The 18789-nt window shown below is 55.4% G+C and overlaps 1 protein-coding gene across 1 annotated transcript; it reads left to right on the top strand.

Moving 5' to 3' along the window:
• The first annotated feature begins 6443 nt into the window (after window positions 1-6443).
• NHLH1 (nescient helix-loop-helix 1) lies at window positions 6444-11879 on the top strand. Its single transcript, XM_008264221.4, has 2 exons — window positions 6444-6783; window positions 9696-11879. Exon 2 carries the CDS (start codon window positions 9853-9855, stop codon window positions 10252-10254), a length of 402 nt encoding a protein of 133 aa, XP_008262443.1. The 5' UTR covers window positions 6444-6783; window positions 9696-9852; the 3' UTR covers window positions 10255-11879.
• The last annotated feature ends 6910 nt before the right edge of the window (window positions 11880-18789 follow it).

Raw genomic sequence — 18789 nt, 5'->3', positions numbered from 1 at the left:
AGTGGTCTGGGACTGTTTCAGAAAGAACTTGGCTCCGTGGAGAAGCTCTGGTTCCCGGGGTCCTCTTGGAGGCAGAACTCTGCACTGGGGGGGAGCTGCTGAAAGATCGTGGGCAGCGGCTGAGTCAGCTGAGGGGGAAGCAGCAGCAGCAGTGGAAGCCTGAAGCCAGCCTTCCCCGCGTTGCCGGCCAAGTGGCTGGCGCTGCCGCGGGCCTGCAAACCTCAGCCCCACGAAGGACTGGCCGTCCCCACAGGCCCCTGCCTTCCTCTTAGCTCTACCTGGGCAACTGACCTGACCTAGCCCTGCTGAGGGGAGATTTTTCTCTGCAGATCCCCTCAAGGGTACGTGTTTGGGGTTCTGAGATGGGGAAATAACACCCGGCTGCTCCCCCCAGCCCGCCCTCCCAGTTGGAGCCCGAGAAGCTGCACTGTGCTGGCGGGGAGCTGAGCACAGCTGCCACCATCGCCTGGGCCGGCTCCGCGCCTCCCTCGGCCAACAGGTCTCCCAGCGGACAGAGCAGTAAACTCCCTCATCCTGCTGGCAGCTTCGGGAAGCAGGGAAGTGGCTGGCGCCCAGTGAGGGGGCTGAACTGGGGAGCAGAGGCTTGAGCACAATCGAGGGATCAGGGGCTGTGGAAGAAAGAGAAGCGCAGGAGTTAGGACTTACTTGGATACTGCAGCCTCCTATGCCTTGGGAGGACTCTTACACACAAGAAGACTGTCTGCCCTCCCATGCCCCCATTCCTTCTCCCCCTCCCCAGAGAAACTGGGCTGCTTCCGTGGCCCTTGGAAAAGCCTGCTTTGTGGAAGGAGCACAGCCCCCCAGGGGACCCCATTGGGACTCCCAAGCAGCTCCCCCACCCCAGGGGACCATGCTCTGGCTCCTCACCAGGTATCTCCTGTGCCCTGAAGACCGTGTGTTGAGTGGGCTGGCAGCATCTCAGAGCCACAGACTCCTGGATCCCCTCCCCTCCCCCTCCCCCTCTTATCGAGACTGCTCACTTCTGTGCCTTCTGAGAGCTTCCTTCTTTCCCTGCTTCAAGCTGCTAGAGGACACTGCACCCTCTCTTCCAACCCATGCAGAGAGTTGGGTAACTGACCACCCCTGTTCCCAGGACCCAGCCTGTCTCCGCCTACTGTGGCGCTTCGTCCCTTAAGACTCAACGCTGAAGCCTTTCCTACAGGCTGGAGTCTGTCTGTCCCTTAGCTTATTGGAGTAAAGGGGTTTGCTCTTTTCTCTTTCCCACCTCTGGGTCACTGCTCACAAAGGCACTCCCTGGAGATGCTTTTCATCTGGCATCTGCCATTCTGTGCCAGGATCCCATCTTATTCAGTAGGACCTCTTTTCTTCGAGGGAACATGAAGACCTTAGAAATCCTATGTGTAAATCTAACTCATCTGATAGATGGGAGACACGGAAACCTAGAGGACTGATGTGGCTTACCTAAGGTAAGTAAAAGAGACTGGGCTGGGGCTAGAACCTGCCTGACATCTGCATAGGCAGCCACGGCAGTAGCGAACGGTTGTTGAGTAAGGCCCTGAGCAAGCTTTCTGTCCCAGCGTCATGGAAGAATAAGCAATAGATGCCTTCCCTTAGAGACTCGGGGTCCAGGGTCTAGATGGCAGGATGCGACATGACACGAGATCAATGACCTGGTGAGGCCGAGTGTGCACCATGCAAAATCGGCGCCTGAAGTGGGTTCTGCCCAAATGTCACCAGGGGGAGGGTTTGCTTTGGGCAGGTGGGGACAGTAAGGGGGAGTTCACTAATGCTGGGTGACCTTGGAAAGGGCTTGCTTTCTCTCTGAGCCCCAGGGTCCTGATCTGTAACACTGGCCTTGAGGCTCAGACAGGCACTGCTGTCTGTCAATTCGCCTCTGAAGGTAGAGAGCTGGAGTTGTAGCCTCCTCCCTCTTCTCGCTCTCGTCTGAGACCCTTCAGGGCAGGCGTGATTTGAAAAGGACTGGTGGATTCATGAACTCAGAGGTAGACCAAGAATCAGTTCTAGGAAGAGAGGCCTGAGAGGGGCCATTGCCCTCTAACCCAGGGGCAGCAGGATTTGGGGAAATTGTGGTGTAGCATCCTGCGGAAGATCCTGTCCCACCTTCAGCATCTTGGCCTTGAACGCACTCTGGCAGGAGTTACTGAAGTTTGGGCCAGCAGAGACGAGACCCTTGGAAAGTTGGGGTCTGATCGGACCTCAGGGTGGATTTTTCCTCCTTCCTGAACCGGGAAGGCAGAGGAACTCCCACGCTCCTGTTGTGGAGGATGGCAGCTATGGCCCCCGTCCCCGACAGGGAGGGAAATTGGAGCCGGCGCAGGGGTCCTCTCAGGAGGCATGAGGAGCAGCCATTGGTCTGAGATGATGCAAATGTGAGCTAGTATTGCCAGCCCCGGGGGCCTGTGGGCTCGGACCCCAGGGTCCCCAACTCCCCCAGCTCACAACTGAGAAGTCAGAGAAACTGGGGGATGCAGGGAAGAGAAGGTAGTGAGAGGACACCAGGAAGGAGGGATTCCTAGCAGGGCTGAAGGAGGGAAGGGAGGGGAAGGCTGAGCCCGAGGGGAGAAAGGCCAGGCGGGCGTGGCCAGGAGGGGAGTAGGCCCAGAGCTGGTAGTGACAGATGGGTGGACACAAAGAGGAGAGCTTCGGGGAAGACAGATGGATGGGGGAGGGAGGAGAAGAGGCTGGGGGCGGGGGCGGTGCAGTGGTTGGAGGCCTAATGAGATTGGAGATGGGCTCCGAGCTGAGGAGAGGTGAGTGGAGAGGGAAGAAGAAAGGGGCGAGGAGACAAAGGCGATCAGGCCTAGGGGGCCAGGGCCAGAGGGCTCGGGGGCTGGTGCGGAGAAGGGGGCTTCCCGCCGGGCTGGCAGCAGAGAGAGTGACAGATTGTGTCGTTAGCCAGAGTGGAGACCCGCTGTCACCTTCTTGAGGCACAGAGAGGTGGAAGCAGAGAAAAGACGGACTGACAGACAAGGGGAGAGACCCATGGAAGCAGAGGCTGTAAGACGCTCAGCCACTGCCCACAAACGCCACAGCCTCTGCCCAGCTTCCTCCTGCTGCCTGGCTCCTGGGACCCCAGGCAGGGCCGGCTGGCCAGACAAAATCAGCCTCCAACCCCGGGCCACTCCCAGCCAGGGTCAAGCAGTGCGGCACAGCAAGGGTTAACTCCGTCTGCTCTCCCTGCCAGCCGCTTGCCTGGTTGGGTCCCCAGGGCTCCCCACATATGTCACCCCCTCTCATGCCAAACCCACTGCTTCCCCGGCTTCTCCAGGCCCTCCCCCCCTCTCAAGGACTAGGCCCAAGCCCCTGTGTCTTCCCTGCCCACCAACCTCCCTCCCCCACCAGCCTACCTCGAGGACTGTCTGGAGCTGGAGAGACATTTGTGAATCACAGTTGGAAAAAGTGAACATCTATAAAATGTCACCATCAATTGTAAAGCCACACTTGCCTGCCCTGTCCCCAGACCCTGCTCCCCCTTCCTCAGTACAGCAAAGACCTCCATGCACACCTCCCTGGGTGTTCCTCCCTCCCTATCAGGAGCCTGGGGCTCCTGAGCCGGCAGCAACCTGAGCTGGCCTTGGAGCTCCCCCAGCCGCCCTCAACCATAGTGCCTCAGATACAGGTGTGCGGGAAGCTTCTTCCCACCTTCGTCATGGCACTGGTGGGAGGTTTGGAAGGGCACTTGGGTTTACCCAGTATGGCCACAAGCCACCTTTCACCAGGGATCCCAAAGCCTGGTGAAGAAGACAGCATCATCCCCACTTCACAGATGATGAAATAAGACAGTCTAAGTGACTTGTCCAGGGTCACCTATGCTGGGACCCAGGCCTAACTAACCCCAGGTTCAGTAGATGCAGTAGTACTTGCCAAACACATATCCTTTCTTGTTGTTCCTCAAAACAGCAAAACCAAATCCCCAAGTGAAGGCTTGGAGTGGGCCCCTTCAAGTCTTGGATCTGGGGTTGACAGGTGCAAAGGAGGAGGAAGTAGTGCCCGGAGCACGCTCACTCTCCTCTCCCATCAAACCTCAGCTTGCGTTGGGGACAGCTCAGCCTGGCTGCTTTAGGGCTGCAAGTTGTGGGGCTAGAGCGTCTGATTAAAAGCCCACAGTGAGGGAGGTGGGCTTGGCTCCCATCTACCTCTGTGCTCCCACCCCGCCCCATGGTTCCTTTCTGCTTTGAGGGTCTTTCCGGGGTCTGCTTCTGTGTTCCTCAATGCTTGCCCTTTGGGATCTGTCCCCCAACCCATCTCAGTAGGAGTCCTTCACCTCCTCGTTCTGTCCACTAAGTCTCCCCACCTTGTCTCTTTGTCTCTGGCACTTTCTGTTTCCTCACTGCCATGTGCTGTCTGCCTACCCCCCCCCCCCACCGTCTCTAGTCTTCGCCTGTCTTGGGGCCTCCCTTGGGACTACTCCATCCCTGGGTAGCTGTATTTTCTCCATGTCGGTATCCGCCCAGGTCTGTGTCTCCCCAACAGTCCTCCTCTTCTCTTTAAGTCTCTCCCCACAGCTCTGTCTTGCCCGTATCTTGCATCTCTGAGTCTTCCACAAAGCTTTGGCAAAATGCAGCAGTTCTGCTCCCACCCTCTGCTTCTTGTTGTTGTTTTCTCTCTCTCCCTGCGTCTCTGTCTTTCGTGACTGCGTCTTCCCATTCCTCCCTGGCTCCCCTGTGTCTGTGACCCAATGACTCGGGTTTCCCAGGTTCTTTCTCTTTCTCTGGGTCTGTCTCTCCCCCTGCCTCTCTGCTCTTCCTTCTGCTTCCCCTGTCTCTCTCCTATTCTTTCTGCATTTCTCCTCTCTCTCATGGCACTCTCTCCCGAGTCCCTCTGTCTCCCAATTTCTTGGATGGGGTGGAGGGCAGAAGGATGGGGGAGGTAGGACTGTTGTTGCTGGGGGCTCATTAGGTAGAGATTGGTTTTTAATCAGCGCCATGGCAATGATGATGCAAGAACTGAGATGCCACCTGATCCCCTGTCCCCCCCCCAACCCCCCTCCTCAAGCCTCCTTTCCCCTCCAGCTCAGCCCATCTGCTGGCGCCTGGGCACCTGTCTGGGCCTGCCCAGGTGGGAGTTGGCACCTCCCAGACCTGGGGGTGGAAAGAGGTGGGGGAGCTTGGGGAGGAATTATGGGACTCCTTAGGGAATGCCTCTGGAGAAAGCCCAAAAATGGTTGATCGGCAACAGGGAAATGGCAAATGCTTCCAACAACCTGAAGGCAAGCTGCGCTCCTGCTAAGGTTCTAGGCCGTTAGGTGCATTATCTCCCTCATTTCCACGGCAACCTAAGAAGCAGGGGGCAACCTTCGGGAATCCCATTTTACAGAGAGATATGTTGAGGCTCAGGAGGTTGCTGCTTGTCCAAGCTCACACAGCTGGCAGAGCCCCTTTCACCGTAGCACACTGCCTCTGGGGTCCTCGGCCATCGCGGTTCATGTTAGATAGTCATCAGGGTTCAACAATGACAGTCACCACTGAGTAGGGGAGGAAACTCAGGTCCTGAAATCCAGACCACTGCCTCTCTGTACTACCCGTGACCCCCTTTGCTGCTGCTGCCGCCACCCTGCAGCACACACACATGTGCACACACACACACATGCATGAACACATGCCCACGGCGCGCATGCATGCTGGAGGTGGCAGAGCTATTAGTGGGGATTTCATCCATGCTCATTTGCATTATAACCTTGTATCTACTTTTCTTATTGCTGGTTTGATGCTGTGGCGCACTCCAAGCCTGCCTGACTGCCCTTCGCGCCTTCCCCAGCATCCTTCCAATCTTGCTTCTGCCTCTCAGCACTCCCTCCACTCCTCTTTTCAGCCCACATCTCTTCCTTCCTAAGAGCCCCTAATTCCCAGTGAGTCCGGTTGGCCTGGGCAGCTTAGGAAAACTCTTTGTGGGGCCTGTGTCCAGAACCTGACCACGGTCCCCTCCTGGTGACTGGGCAGGTGGGAGAGTGGGGCTGGGATAAGAGGGTGGGGTGATGAGGGCAAGGGCCAGGACTCTCACATCCTTATCTGGGTTTTGCTGCTGTCCACTCACTCTTTTCCCGGTTTCCTTGCAAGGACCTTGGAGAGCCTTCTTCCCAGGGAAAAGGAGACATGGGCAAGGGGCTGGCAAAGTTACGCTGGGACTCAGAATGGCACTTAAACCTGGCTTCCTGGGGGCCTCCACCCTGCTGCCTCTGGTATGGGAGACAGGGGTTCATCTGTGGTCTTGCCCTGGCTCTCGCCCCAGCCCCACCCCTTCCCCAGCTCTCCATTTCTTGCTTATGAAATATGCATGGAGAACAGATGTCCCTGCTCCCCCACTCCCCGCCCCCCCAGGGCCAGCCCCCGCCCCCAGCTCCCGGGGGGTTCCCAGATCCCTCTGCCAATGGCTGCCTGGCCTGGCTGTTTAATATTGATGAGGGGGGGGGTGCCTGGCCAGCCAATGAAGAGCTGGGGGTGTGTGTGTGTGTATCCCCATATATATACACAGGGCTGGGCCAGCTCAGGTGTGTGTTATGTGTCTGTGAGTGTGCATGAGTGCGTGAGAGTGTGTGTGAGGGTGAGTGGTCCCATTGCCTCGTCAGGCCCACTCCTCCCACCCGGGCCCCACATCTCCACCATGTGTACCCCTCCCCTCTGCCCTGGAGCCTATACAGCCATGAAACGCTGCCCCCGAGAGCTCTAGAAAGCTGGTCACTAACTTTGCAGACGGATGAGCCCTGAGAAGCCAGAGGAGACCGGGGCTGTCAGCGCTGCCCCCTGTCCTGCCAGCTTGGACCCCCCGACAGGGTCCTCCTAGGTAAACAGGGTTGCGTGGGCAGGGGAGGGGTGGCGGTGACCCTCCCTTTCTCTGGCTCAAACCCCCTCCCAGAGACCTCTCTCCGGTGTTTCTCTCTTGTGTGCTGTGTCTCACTCCATCTCTGATTCTCCTGTTCCACATCGCTCCTTTGATCCTGTGCCTATCTGTCCTCAGCCGGGTTGGGGCTGTGAGAAGTGGGGGTGGGAAGTCATTTTCTGGATGCTTGGAGTTGCTGCTGCCTGATCCTTGGAGCCTGGAACTTTGCTATCAGAAGTGGATTTGGGAGTGAGGACTTGATAGGTAAATAGAAACTGTGCTGCCGGCATGGAAGTGGAGGAGGTCAGTGGAACAGGTGGAGATGGGCTGAGGCCGGACAGAGGGAACAGAGAGAGGGAAGGGAGGGCATGGCCAAGTGATCAGGGGTGAAGGGACATGGAGACCAGGCAGAGGGACAATCGGGCTGAGATAGATGTGTTCTGAGAATCCCACACCTGAACCCCTGGTCCCAAACCAAACCTGGGGGCAGAGTGTTGGGGACACGAAACACTGGGAGATGCTGACTTTGGGGCTTCCCATACCATTGCCATCTCCTCTTGCTCCTCTGGACCCCAGAAAACGAAGTGTGTTCCATATTTCAGCACTGATCACCTTCTCTTTTGTGTGACAGCTGTGTATGTACTTGTCTGCCCCACCATCTGCTGTCTATGACCTTGCATCCCAGCTTAGTAACTATGGACTGGACTTGGCGTGAACTTGTCTTCTATGTGGTAGGATGGAGAAAGGCTTGGGGGAGTGGGGGCATCTTCCAGGCAGGAGAGCTAGCGCTGGGGAGGAAGGAGAGATGGTGACTATGAAGAAGGCTCAGTGCTTCTGTTTTTGACCATTAAGTCAGCCTGAGTGCATGGTGAGGGTCCCACTGTTTCCCTCAACAAGCCCTCCCATGCAAAGACCTTTCCCAGGTCAAGTTCCTGCCATACCCCACCCCCAGGGGGCGGGGGGCAAGCCAAAGATTTGCTTCGTCCTCTCAGGACAAGTGAACCTTACCCAAGCCCTGTAAAGGTGGTCCCAAGGAGCTGTCTGTGTCCCCCTCCACCGGCTATGTCAGAATGTGAGTGTTGGGGCAGAAAGCTGATCATGATCCCCTTTCCCTCGTTTCCTTGAAGAGTTTCCAAAAGGGCCAGGGAATGGCAAGTTCTGGTGGTGTTGAGGACAGAGCTGAGGAAGGGCTGGCCCTGGGCTGGGGTTTGTGGTGAGAGAGCTCTCCCCCTGTTTGAGTGGCCAGTCTTGGGGAGGTCTAGGGGGCAGCTGTGCTGAGCTCCATATGTCCCAGTCCACTCTACAATGGGCAATCTGCGTGTTTACCCACCCTCCACCCTCAAGCAGCAAGGGTGGGGGGGGCGGAAAGGGGAGGGAGGCAGATCCAAGCCTGCAGCTCTGCCTCCCCCCCCACCCCCACCGCCATGCCCTGCCCCTGCCCTCCCTCTGCCGACTAGGAATGGTCCAGAGTCACAGGCAACCTTTCTCAGCACTGTGGCTCTAGTCTTGTTCAGCTTTTTCCTCCTACTTGTTTATTTATTCAAAAGACACATAACACAAGGCTTACTGTTTTGGCCGTTTTTAACTGTGCTGCTCAATAGTGTTAAGTGTATTCCCACGGTTATGAAACAGCTCTTCAGAACTTTTTCATCTTGCCTGTGTGTCATTCTGTATCATTTGGGCAGCTTCCCTTGTCCAGCTCCTCCCTCTAGCTCTCGGCAACCTCGATTCTATTTTCTATTTCTATAAATTAGCTCTCACATAACGGGAATCATAGAGTGTTTGTTCTTTTGTGATTAGTGTACCTCCAGCATTATCTCCTAAAGCTTCCATCCACGTGGTAGCCTGTGACAAGACTTCCTTCCTTTCTAAGGCTGAATAATATTCCATTGTATGTGTATATCACATTTGTTCATCTGTTCCCCCATTAATGGCCACTTGGGCTGCTCCTACTGTTTGGTTCTTGTGAATAGTGCGACTATGTATGAACGTGGGTGGACAAATGTCTCTCTACTTGGTTATGTACCCAGAGGCGGGATTGCTGGATCACAGGTAGTTCTGATTTTAATTGTGAGGAGCATGCAAACTGTTTCCCATAGGGGTTGCATCATTTTACAACCTCCCTGCCAGGGCCCGGGGATCCCCGTTTCTCGACATCCTTGCTGTCGCTTATTTTTCATTTTATTTTAGTAGTCGTCGTGATGGGTATGAAGTGATAGTTTGTTGTGGTTTTGATTTGCCTTTCTAATGATTCGTGATGCAAGTGTCTTTTCATAGACTTGTTGGCCATTTGCGGATCATCTCTGAAGTAATCACCATTCAAATCCTTCGCCCACTTTTTAATCAGGTTACTTGATTTTTTTTTTTTTTTTGCTATTGAGTTATAAGACTTCTTTATATATTCTGGATATTAGCTCCTTATCAAATATATGACTTACACATATTTTCTCTTTTTAACCCTATTTATTGATTGTATCCTTTTATGTACCAAAGTCAAGTCCCATGCTGTCCCACTTTATTTTCCCTTTTGTTGACTGTCTTTGGGGTGTCATAGCCAATAAGATCATTGACAAGTCCAATGTCATGAAGCTTTCCCCTATGTTTTCTGGTTCTAACCTTCAACCCTGGCACTGGGTTTTATCTGGCCTGGTGTGTCCTTATCACTTCTGCCTGTTACTTTCTGGATCTCTTCTCTTCTCAACAGCTACCTTCCCACTGCTGTCCACCTGCTCGTCTCCCCAGCCCTGAGCCCTGTGCCACAATTCTGCTGTCCTTCCTTACACTCACAGTTCCATACCCCTCCCAGCCCACCTCAAGCCCCCTTCCTCCAAAGCACCTCGCGGAGCTGTCCATAAATTCTCCCGTCTCTTTTCCAGGCTCGGGACTGGAACCCTGATCATGCAACCCTGAAGTGGCTCAGTGGCAGACCCCACCACCCCGGGCCCTTCCTGCCCCTCCCACAACCAGCTTTCAAGCCCCCGGAGGGAGGGGTGGGGAGGGGATCCCGATCGCACCAGCCCAGAGTCTTCCATCATGATGCTCAACTCAGACACCATGGAGCTGGACCTGCCTCCCACGCACTCGGAGACCGAGTCGTGCTTCAGCGACTGTGGGGGCGCGACGGGCCCTGAGGGTGCTGGGCCCGGGGGTCCCGGAGGGGGCCAGGCCCGGGGCCCGGAGCCCGGGGAGCCTGGCCGGAAAGACCTGCAGCACCTGAGCCGGGAAGAGCGCCGGCGACGGCGCCGCGCCACAGCCAAGTACCGCACGGCGCACGCCACGCGGGAGCGCATCCGCGTGGAAGCCTTCAACCTGGCCTTCGCCGAGCTGCGCAAGCTGCTGCCCACGCTGCCGCCCGACAAGAAGCTCTCCAAGATCGAAATCCTGCGCCTGGCTATCTGCTACATCTCCTACCTGAACCACGTGCTGGACGTTTGAACGCTCCCCGGAGTCGCGCCTCCTGCCGGGCCCTGTCCCTTCTCACCGCGCACTGCGCGCACCGCTCGCTCGGAACGGCCGCCTCCCCCCCAGCCCCTGTACCCTGGAACCGAGGCCCAGAGGCGGCGCGCCCAGCCTCGACGTGATCGCGACTTTGTTTCACTGAGCCGGGCACCCCGGGGGCTGTTCTCCCGGCGGGGCTTGTGGGAGCCTAGCAGGGCAGAATGGCTCTCCAGAGCCGTCAGCGTGGAGCCCTTGCTGGGCCAAGGCACACTCAGTCCCCCTCTAGTTCTCCAAGGGGCTGCTGCCTCTTCTACCCCCAGTTCCCAATTTTCTGTGACCCCAGACCCCAGCTCTGTCTCACGTCCACCATCTTCCTGTGCCCAGGGTGGGGCAAGGGCTTCTGCACTGGAAAAGGGAAAGGCTGGGGCAGCATCGGGCTGTGGGCTTCCTCCTCCCACATCGAAGTCTGGCCAGCTGGGCGGGGAAGCGGGGCGGGGCGGGGAGTGGGAAGACTCGTGGGTGGGTGGGGACTCTGAGCAGTCGGGAATTGTGGAAAATTCTGTTTCTCTTTTGTCCATCCTGTTCGTGGGGCTTAGCAGGTGCAGACCTCAGAGCCGGTATGGTAGTGAGTGCCTTGCCTTCTCTCAGCTATCCAGCCACCCTCTGCCCCTCCCACCCTTCTCCTTCCAGCTTCCTCCCTCCCTGTGAGCCACTTAGAGAAAGGAAAATCCAGCTCATGGCTAAGGGCTGACTTGCATCCGACAGACCCACACTATCTGCAAGGGGGCCAGGCAATGAGCGGGCGGGACCTCACCCCTGCTTCCTGCATCTCAGCCCACCCTGAGAAGGTGCAAAACCTATCCTGGTTCCACCCCACCCAGATGCAGGGGGTGGGGCCCTATGCATCATCCCCTGGGAATGCTCACCTCCAGGCCCTAGGGTCAGCTGATGATGTGTGTGTGTGTGTTCTTCCTTAAGCAGCCTTTGGCAGAGGAAAGGACACCCCCTCTTGGCCTGGGGGCTTTCTGTGCCCCTCCCACAAGTCATGGAGCCCCACCTGCTCACCCCAGCCCAGGTCAGCCTAAAACTGAAGAAAGGCTTCAGGACCTGTGCAGAAGGCATGACTCACCCATTTCTATGCTCTTTCCTCCCTCACACCAAACTCGTAGCTACGAGGATATTTATTTATGTATTTATTTATTTATTTATTCATCTATTTATTTACTTATTTATTTATTTATAAATGTTACTATTTATTGCCGAGCTGTGCACTTTGGGGTAGAGCGAGGAGGCTCCTGGCAGGTTCGGCAGGGCCTCTCTTGCTACCTCCCTAGTTCTTCTCCTTTTGCTGCTCCTTCTCCAACTCCAGTTGTGTGTGGACCTCCTAGGCTCACCACACCCCAGTCCCTTCCTCCGCTCTGCCTGTCCTGACGCCCCAGTCCTCTGAGTTAGCGCCCCTCTGCACATCCCCAGACAATCCCACTCTGGCCTCTTTTCTCTTTCTAGCCCTCCCTCTTCCTCATATCCCAAAAGCAGGCCCCAAGTCCTGTGTGTAATTCCCTCCTGTGGCATTTCCAATTTCATACAAAAAGAGACATTAAAGTGACCTCGTTCTAGCACCAGATATGGCTGTGGTTCCTTTGATTGGGTGGGGAAGCTGCCTGTAGGTTGTGGAAGGGTGGGCACTCAGGGTCCTAGGCTCTGACGGCTCCCCGGAAGGGGTCTGCAGGCTCAAGATGCTGGATAAATGAAGACTGAGCAAAGAAAGGCCGCATGGTGCAGGTGCAGGGGCAAGTGGAACACACAAGCCCCACCCGGAGTCCCTTATGTCCCAGCCTGACACCATGCAGTGGCAATTTCTGAATTCTCTGGTGGTGTGCTTCAGCCTGAGACGGAGCGGAGTGTCCCAGCGGAACCCAAGTTAAACACGTGTCTGTGGCTTCATGCTGCTGGCAAAAGCCGCGACTTAAGCTTACAACACTGGCTTCACCGTTATGGTCTCTGCGCTGGGTCAGCAGGCCTTGCAGTGTCAGGGCTGGGCCCGTGTTGTGTTCCCCAGCCGTAGGGTACTGCGGGCAACACAGTGGAGGACCTGGGACTGATAGGAGAGTGGGGAAGGGGATTTTTAAAAAAGGACCTGAAGGGATATCAGAGGAACCCTGGAAGGGGTTTGATTCATAGATGAAACTGACGCTCGCTTCCTTGCTCGCAGAGGGGAGGGCGTGGCACAAGGTCACACAGCTAGTTGGGGGCACAGCTAAAGCTCAGCCCCCTGGCTCTTCCTGCCCTTTACGACTCCCTCTGCCTTCCTGAAGTGAGTCAGTTGACAGGTGGTGCTCTCCGACTCTCCCTTCTACCAGGAACACCGCTAAGCTGGGGACGCTTCAGAGCTGTGTGGCCAAGAGGGCCAGCAGCCTGGAGAGCACTCCTAGGGCCCACTGAGGCTCCGTCTTGGTAAGAGCAGCCTTAGAGTAGCCTGCTGTCCATCTTCCAATCCCAAAGAGAGAAAAAAAGCAGGCACTCCCAGTGGCCAGGGGAAGTTGTGATTCACACACCTGGCGCTGTCCAGCCACAGTGCACCTGCCTCAGGAGGTGGGACCCAAGCAGACTGGAGACCCTGGGGGGGGCACTCCCACCTCAGCAGCAGGGCAGCAGCATGGGCTGGGGCCTCTGAAGGCGAAAGTGGGTGAGAGGTGTGCAGGCATCTGCCAGCACTGAGAGGTTTTCGTCTTTGGTGAGCGAACAGCAACATCTGCAGCAAGAAGGATTTGAGTTAGACTTAGGAAGGACCTCGCTCTCTATGAGTTAAATGCAAAGTGCCCCGTCCAGAGCCTGGCAAAGGGGAGGGAAACCACCGAAATCCTCCATTCCCAAAGGCAGGGGACCTCCTGTCCGGAGACATGCTGTGAGCGCCCCATGATGCAGGACTGGGACTAGAACCCCCCTCTTCCACTCGGGGCCATCCTGAGTGCTTTGTGCCTCTCAGTGCCCAGCAACCACAGTGCTCTCCCCAGCTCAGAGCAGGAGGTGTGTGTGGGGAGCCCTCCCGGCAGGGATCCCTCTGGGCCTGGGGGTGGTGCGAGGGGGCAGCTGCAGCTGTTCTACTGCTAGCTCTGAATTTCTTCAGATAATCAATTGGCCTCGGCTGCCGCTGCTCTGCTGGGCAGGACCCGGAGGTGCGGAACCGGAGGGGGAAGGGAGCTAGAGATGGAAGTCTCCGGGCTGAAGGCAGTGAGGGCTGCAGGGCCACAGGGCAGGGGGGAAGGAGGAGAGGCGTTGTGGGAAGAGGCCAGTTGGCTGAAGCCCAGCTCATGGCCAGGGGAGCGGGGAGGGCAATGTGGGGCTCCAGGCAGGAGGAATCTTCCGTGCCAGCCCTTACTCCTCTTGCCCTCTTCCAAGTATCCCATGGCCCCTTCCACCAACCCCTGCCTGCCTCCATCCCTGTGTACCACCGGCCCCACCCAGCCAGCCTGTCATAACTGCTCCCTCTGCCCTCTGTCTCGGCAAATCCCACCCCCAGTGACAGAGCAGAAGGCAGGGCTCCAGGGGTTTGGGGCAGGGGCTGTAAGACACGCCCCCTCATCCCGCCTACACATGCACACGCACACACACACACACACACACACACACACACACGTACACCGTGGGCTGCCAGGCATATGGTCCCTTTGTGCCTACACAATGGAAGCCTGGTCTGTGCCCCTTTCTGAGTGTAGGTACAGTGTGGGGGCACCTCTCTCCCTCGTCTCAGCCACCCCTCTTCCTCCTCCAGCCCCGAAGCCTGCCTTCTTCACCTCTTCGATCTAGGAAGCTCCTTATACCATGCCTGCCTGGATCTCTCTGCTTCTTGCTTGTATGTTTTTTTCCTGAGCTCTTGCAACCTGACAGGGTGAGGACTGAGAAAGAAGGAAGAAGCTGAGTGGGGTCACAGTCCCAGAGCTGTGCAGGTAGAGAAGGAAGCAAGCAGTTACTAAGGGGCAGCAGGGAGGGAGGTGGTGGTGGTGGTGGCGGCGGCAGCTATGTTGTGCTGGGAGGAGAGAATGAAAGCCTATGTCTGGCAGCCAGAGGACTTGGGTCCCCACCCCATATTCACCTTCACCCTGAGCCTCAGTGAGAGCCACACCTCCTCCCTGGGTGTCAGCTTCCTCATCTGTAAAATCAGTAAGATGATGAGAGTTCTCCAGGCTGCCCTGAGGATTAAACAAGATCATTGTGAAGGTGCTTAGCACTCATCAAAGGAGACCTCAAGTAGCAGGGTCAGCCCGAGCCACGGTACAGTTTGTGCACTGCACGAGACACCAGGTCAGGGCAAAGGAGGGGCTGGACCTGCAGCGCCCCTTCCACCAGAGCCGCTGGGCACCAGTGAGGATGCATACTAAGCAGGAGCAGTGTCCCCGGGATCTAGTCCCTCATGGGGTTTCCCGAGTGCTGCTCAGGAGTGCAAGTGGAAGCCTGGGAGACCTGAGAGGAGAAATTTCGGAGCTGTCTTCTCTGGCCCATTGGGAACAGGCACGCTATGAAATCAACTACACGGAGGATGCAGTAACTGCAGCTGAGGAGAAGCAGGGAGTGGGAGAAGCAGAAAAAGAGGGAGGGTCAGTGTGTGTGGGTGGGTGGGGCCGTGGGGTGTGATCTGACATTGAGCAAGCAGCTGGGAGCTGGATCTGATTATTGCTTGTTGAACACTGCCCCCTGCCGGCCGGTGGCAAAGAGGTTTTCACCGTTCTCTGGTTCAGAGCTGCAGAGAAACTGGAACAGAAACCTCCTGGCTAGGGACAAAGCGGGAGGGAAATGTGGTGGGACCTGCAATCCTGACTTCTGTTCTGGTTAGAGGTTTCTGGAAGGTGAGGGAGGGTTGTCTCCAACTAGGGATAAGCAGAGACTGGAACTCGTAGGTACTTCACTTACATGTGCTAGTGGTTTATGATAGCTCCATTTTTTCCTGTGTGTGCCTCTCATTTCTTGCGTGTCTGTGCATGGGCATGCTCTGTGTCTGGCGAGTCTTACCTGCTCCCGTGCTTTTGCACCTGCTTGCTTCTTTGGGAGTGCTTTCTTCATGTGGGCATTTAGTGGGGGCGCCCTTCTTTCTGCCGGCAGCTGAGACAGCGAGGGCTGGAAGCTGCTACATTTCTTCTCAAATAGAAGCCCTCTGTTTCCTCCAGCTCCCGTACTCCACTCCCCCCTCCCCATGACTATCTCAGATTACGTTCTTCTACTGGCTGCTGCCCCACCCTGGACATTCCAAGCTCAGAGCCTTGTTCTGTTCTAAGCTGGGACTCAAGGACCCCAAGCAGGGTCTCTAGCTGGCTCCTCACTAGAAGTGAGGGGTGGGGGCACCCTGAGATCAGATCCTCTATGCCACCACCTCCTTCTTTATCATTCCTGGTATTAGAGTCCAGCCTTCTCCTCCTGTAGCCATCTAGCAGCCTCCTTCATGGACGGGTCCCCTTTTATTCAGGGCAGTGTACATTGATTGAATAGCCAGTGTGTACTGGACACTCTTCCAAGTTCTGGCATAGAGGCTCCGGCTCTCCCCACCATCTACTGAGGAGGGGATGTGGGGAGACAGACACAGAAACAGCAATTTCCTGATGGTGACAAGCACATCCTACAAACAGAAGCAGTGCAAGGGGCCAGCTGCAGTGCCGGCATCCCATATGGGCAAAGGTTCGAGTCCTGGCTGCTCCACTTCCGATCCAGCTCCCTGCTAATGCACCTGGAAAAAGCAGTGGAAGATGGCCCAAGTGCTCGGGCTCCTGCACCTACATGGGAAACCCAGAAGAAGCTCCTGGGTCCTGGCTTTGGATTGGCCCAGTTCTGGCCATTGCGGCCATTTGGGGAGTGAACCAGCGGATGGAAGACCTCCTCCCCACCCGGTAACTCTGCCTTGCAAATAAATAAATAAATATTTTTTGTTTTTTAAAAAAGAAGCAGTGCAAGAGAGGGAGTGATGAACCTTGAGCGGGTGCTGGTTAGGGAGGGAACTGGTAAAATCTGTGCTGTCATTTGAAGGGTAATAGGTGCGTGCAGGTAACAGGTGGACACTGCCGTCATGACTCGCTCCTTCGCCGGCCAGAGGCACCCACTTCCCCAGCTGTGGGTGCTGACTTGCAATTGAGTTCCTCTCCAGGAATTGCCTCTGGAGGAAGAAAACCCCCTCCCACAGGGTAGTCTGTGTGCAATGACTGGAGGGTACAGGCTACCATGTCCCAGGCCAGGGGCGATCATCCCAGCTTCTCAGAGTCCGGGGGCTGTTAGGCCTAACAGTTAAGATCCTCATGTCTCAAATGGAAGTGTCTGGGTTTGATTCCCCACTCTGCTCCTGACTCAGTTTCCCGCTGGTGTACATCCTGGGAGGCAGCAGTGATGGCTCCGGTGATGGGGCTCCTGCCATCCATGTGGGAGACCTGAATGGAATTCCTAGCCTCCTTTCTGGCCCAGTGTTAGCTGTGGCAAGCATATTTCTGGGGTGTGAACTAGTAAATGGGAACTTCGTCAAAAGAATAGATTTTCCATAGAGGCCATCAGGAGGTTCAGGTTAACAATGTCACATCAAAGACAATTCCCACCCACCCCCCCCTTTTTAAAGATTTATTTTTTTATTTGAAATGGAGAGAGAGAGAGAGAGAGAGAGAGAGAGAGCCACAAATGGCTGCAATGGCTGGGACTGGGCCAGGCTGAAGCCAGGAGCCAGGAGCTTCTTCCAGGTCTCCCACATGGGTGCAGGGGCCCAAGGACTTGGGCCATCTTCCGATGCATCCCCACTGCACCACAACATGGCCTCGTGTGCTCCTTTGTCTTTCTGTGTGTCTCTATAACTGCTGTCATCACACTGAAGTTTACTCACCACTTCTAGGGTGCAGCATAACCCAAGGAGTTACTTAAAATCTCTGAGCATCTGTCTCATTATCAGATAAGCCCTTAACTCAGTGCATATCAAAGTCCAATAAATTGTGCCTATATTAAGATACTCAATGCTTTTATTTATTTTTTAAAAGATTTATTTACTAACTTGATATGAAGAGTTATGGAAAAGGAGGGAGAGATGGAGAGAGAGAGAGAGAGAGAGAGAGAGAGAGAGAGAGAGAGAGAGATCTTCCATCTGCTGGTTCACTTCCCAAATAGCCACGACAGCCAGGATGGGCCAGGGCAAAGCCAGGAGCCAGGAATCCCTTCCAGGTCTCTCATGTGGTTGGCAGGGGCCCAACAGCTTGATCCATCCTCCACTACTTGCACAGGCACACTAGCAGGGAGTTAGGGAGTTGGATCAAAAGTGGAGCAGCTGGGACTCAAACTGGCACTCATCCTGGCCTTGCAGGCTGTGCCACAATGCCGTCTGCATCTAATGCTTCATCATTTCCTACTTCAAGTTGCTGAGTCATCCCTACTTTTGTCTGGTAATGTTCACCCCGAAAAGATGGATTTGACATTTCCTATGAGTTTTTATGTTATTTCCTCCTTTCCTCTTCTTCTTCTCCTTCTTCTAAAGATTTATTTATTTATTTGAGAGGTAATTACAGACAGAGACAGGGAAAGAGGAAGAGAGGTCTTCCATTGTTGGTTCACTCCCCAAATGGCTAAAATGGCCAGCGCTGAGCCGATCTGAAGCCAGGAGCCAGGAGCTTCTTCTGGGTCTCCCATGTTTAAAATTCATTAAACCTTCAGGCTGGCGCTGTGGCACAGCAGGATAATGTCCTGGCCTGCAGCACCAGCATCCCACAGGGGCACCAGTTCGAGACCCTGCTGCTCCACTTCCCATCCAGCTCTCTGCTGTGGCCTGGGAAAGCAGTAGAAGATGGCCCAAGTCCTTGGGTCCCTGCACCTGCATGGGAGACCCAGAAGAAGCTCCTGGCTCCTGGATTCAGATCGGCGCAGCTCCAGCCATTATGGCCAATTGAGTAGTGAACCAGCGGATGGAAGACCTCTTTCTCTCTCTCTCTCTGCCTCTCCTCTCTCTGTGTAACTCTGACTTTCAAATAAATAAATAAGTCTTTAAAAAAATAAAATTCATTAAGCCATCATTCTGCTGGTGGATGTTTGGGTTGGTGTCAGTCATATTATTGACAACGCTGTACTCCATGTATGTAGTTGTGCACCTCTGCAAGCACTAACTTTGAAGCTTCTCTGAAGGTAGAGTCCTAGAAGTGTAATAGCTGGATTAAGGAGAAGCTACATTTAGACTTCTGATAGATCCAATTGCCCTCCAAAAAGACCTTATTAATATACACTATTATGGACACTAATACACACTATTATCTGCATTTCTCCTAATCATGGAATAATGGATATTAACCCCACAGGCAAGGGATCTTTAAAAAGATCATGGGTGGGGCTCGTGCTTGTGGCATAGCAGGTAAAGCCGCCGCCTGCAGTGCCGGCATCCCATATGGGCGCCGGTTCGTGTCCTAGCTTCTCCACCCGATACAGCTCTCTGCTATGGCCTGGGAAAGCAGTAGAAGATAGAGCAAGTCCTTGGGCCCCTGAATCCATGTGGAAGACCCAGAAGAAGCTCCTGGCTCCTGGCTTCGAATC

The sequence above is a fragment of the Oryctolagus cuniculus genome, chromosome 7 (genome assembly GCF_964237555.1).
Source record: "Oryctolagus cuniculus chromosome 7, mOryCun1.1, whole genome shotgun sequence".
NCBI classification, from domain to species: Eukaryota; Metazoa; Chordata; class Mammalia; order Lagomorpha; family Leporidae; genus Oryctolagus; species Oryctolagus cuniculus.
This window is presented reverse-complemented; position numbering and strand designations above follow the sequence as displayed.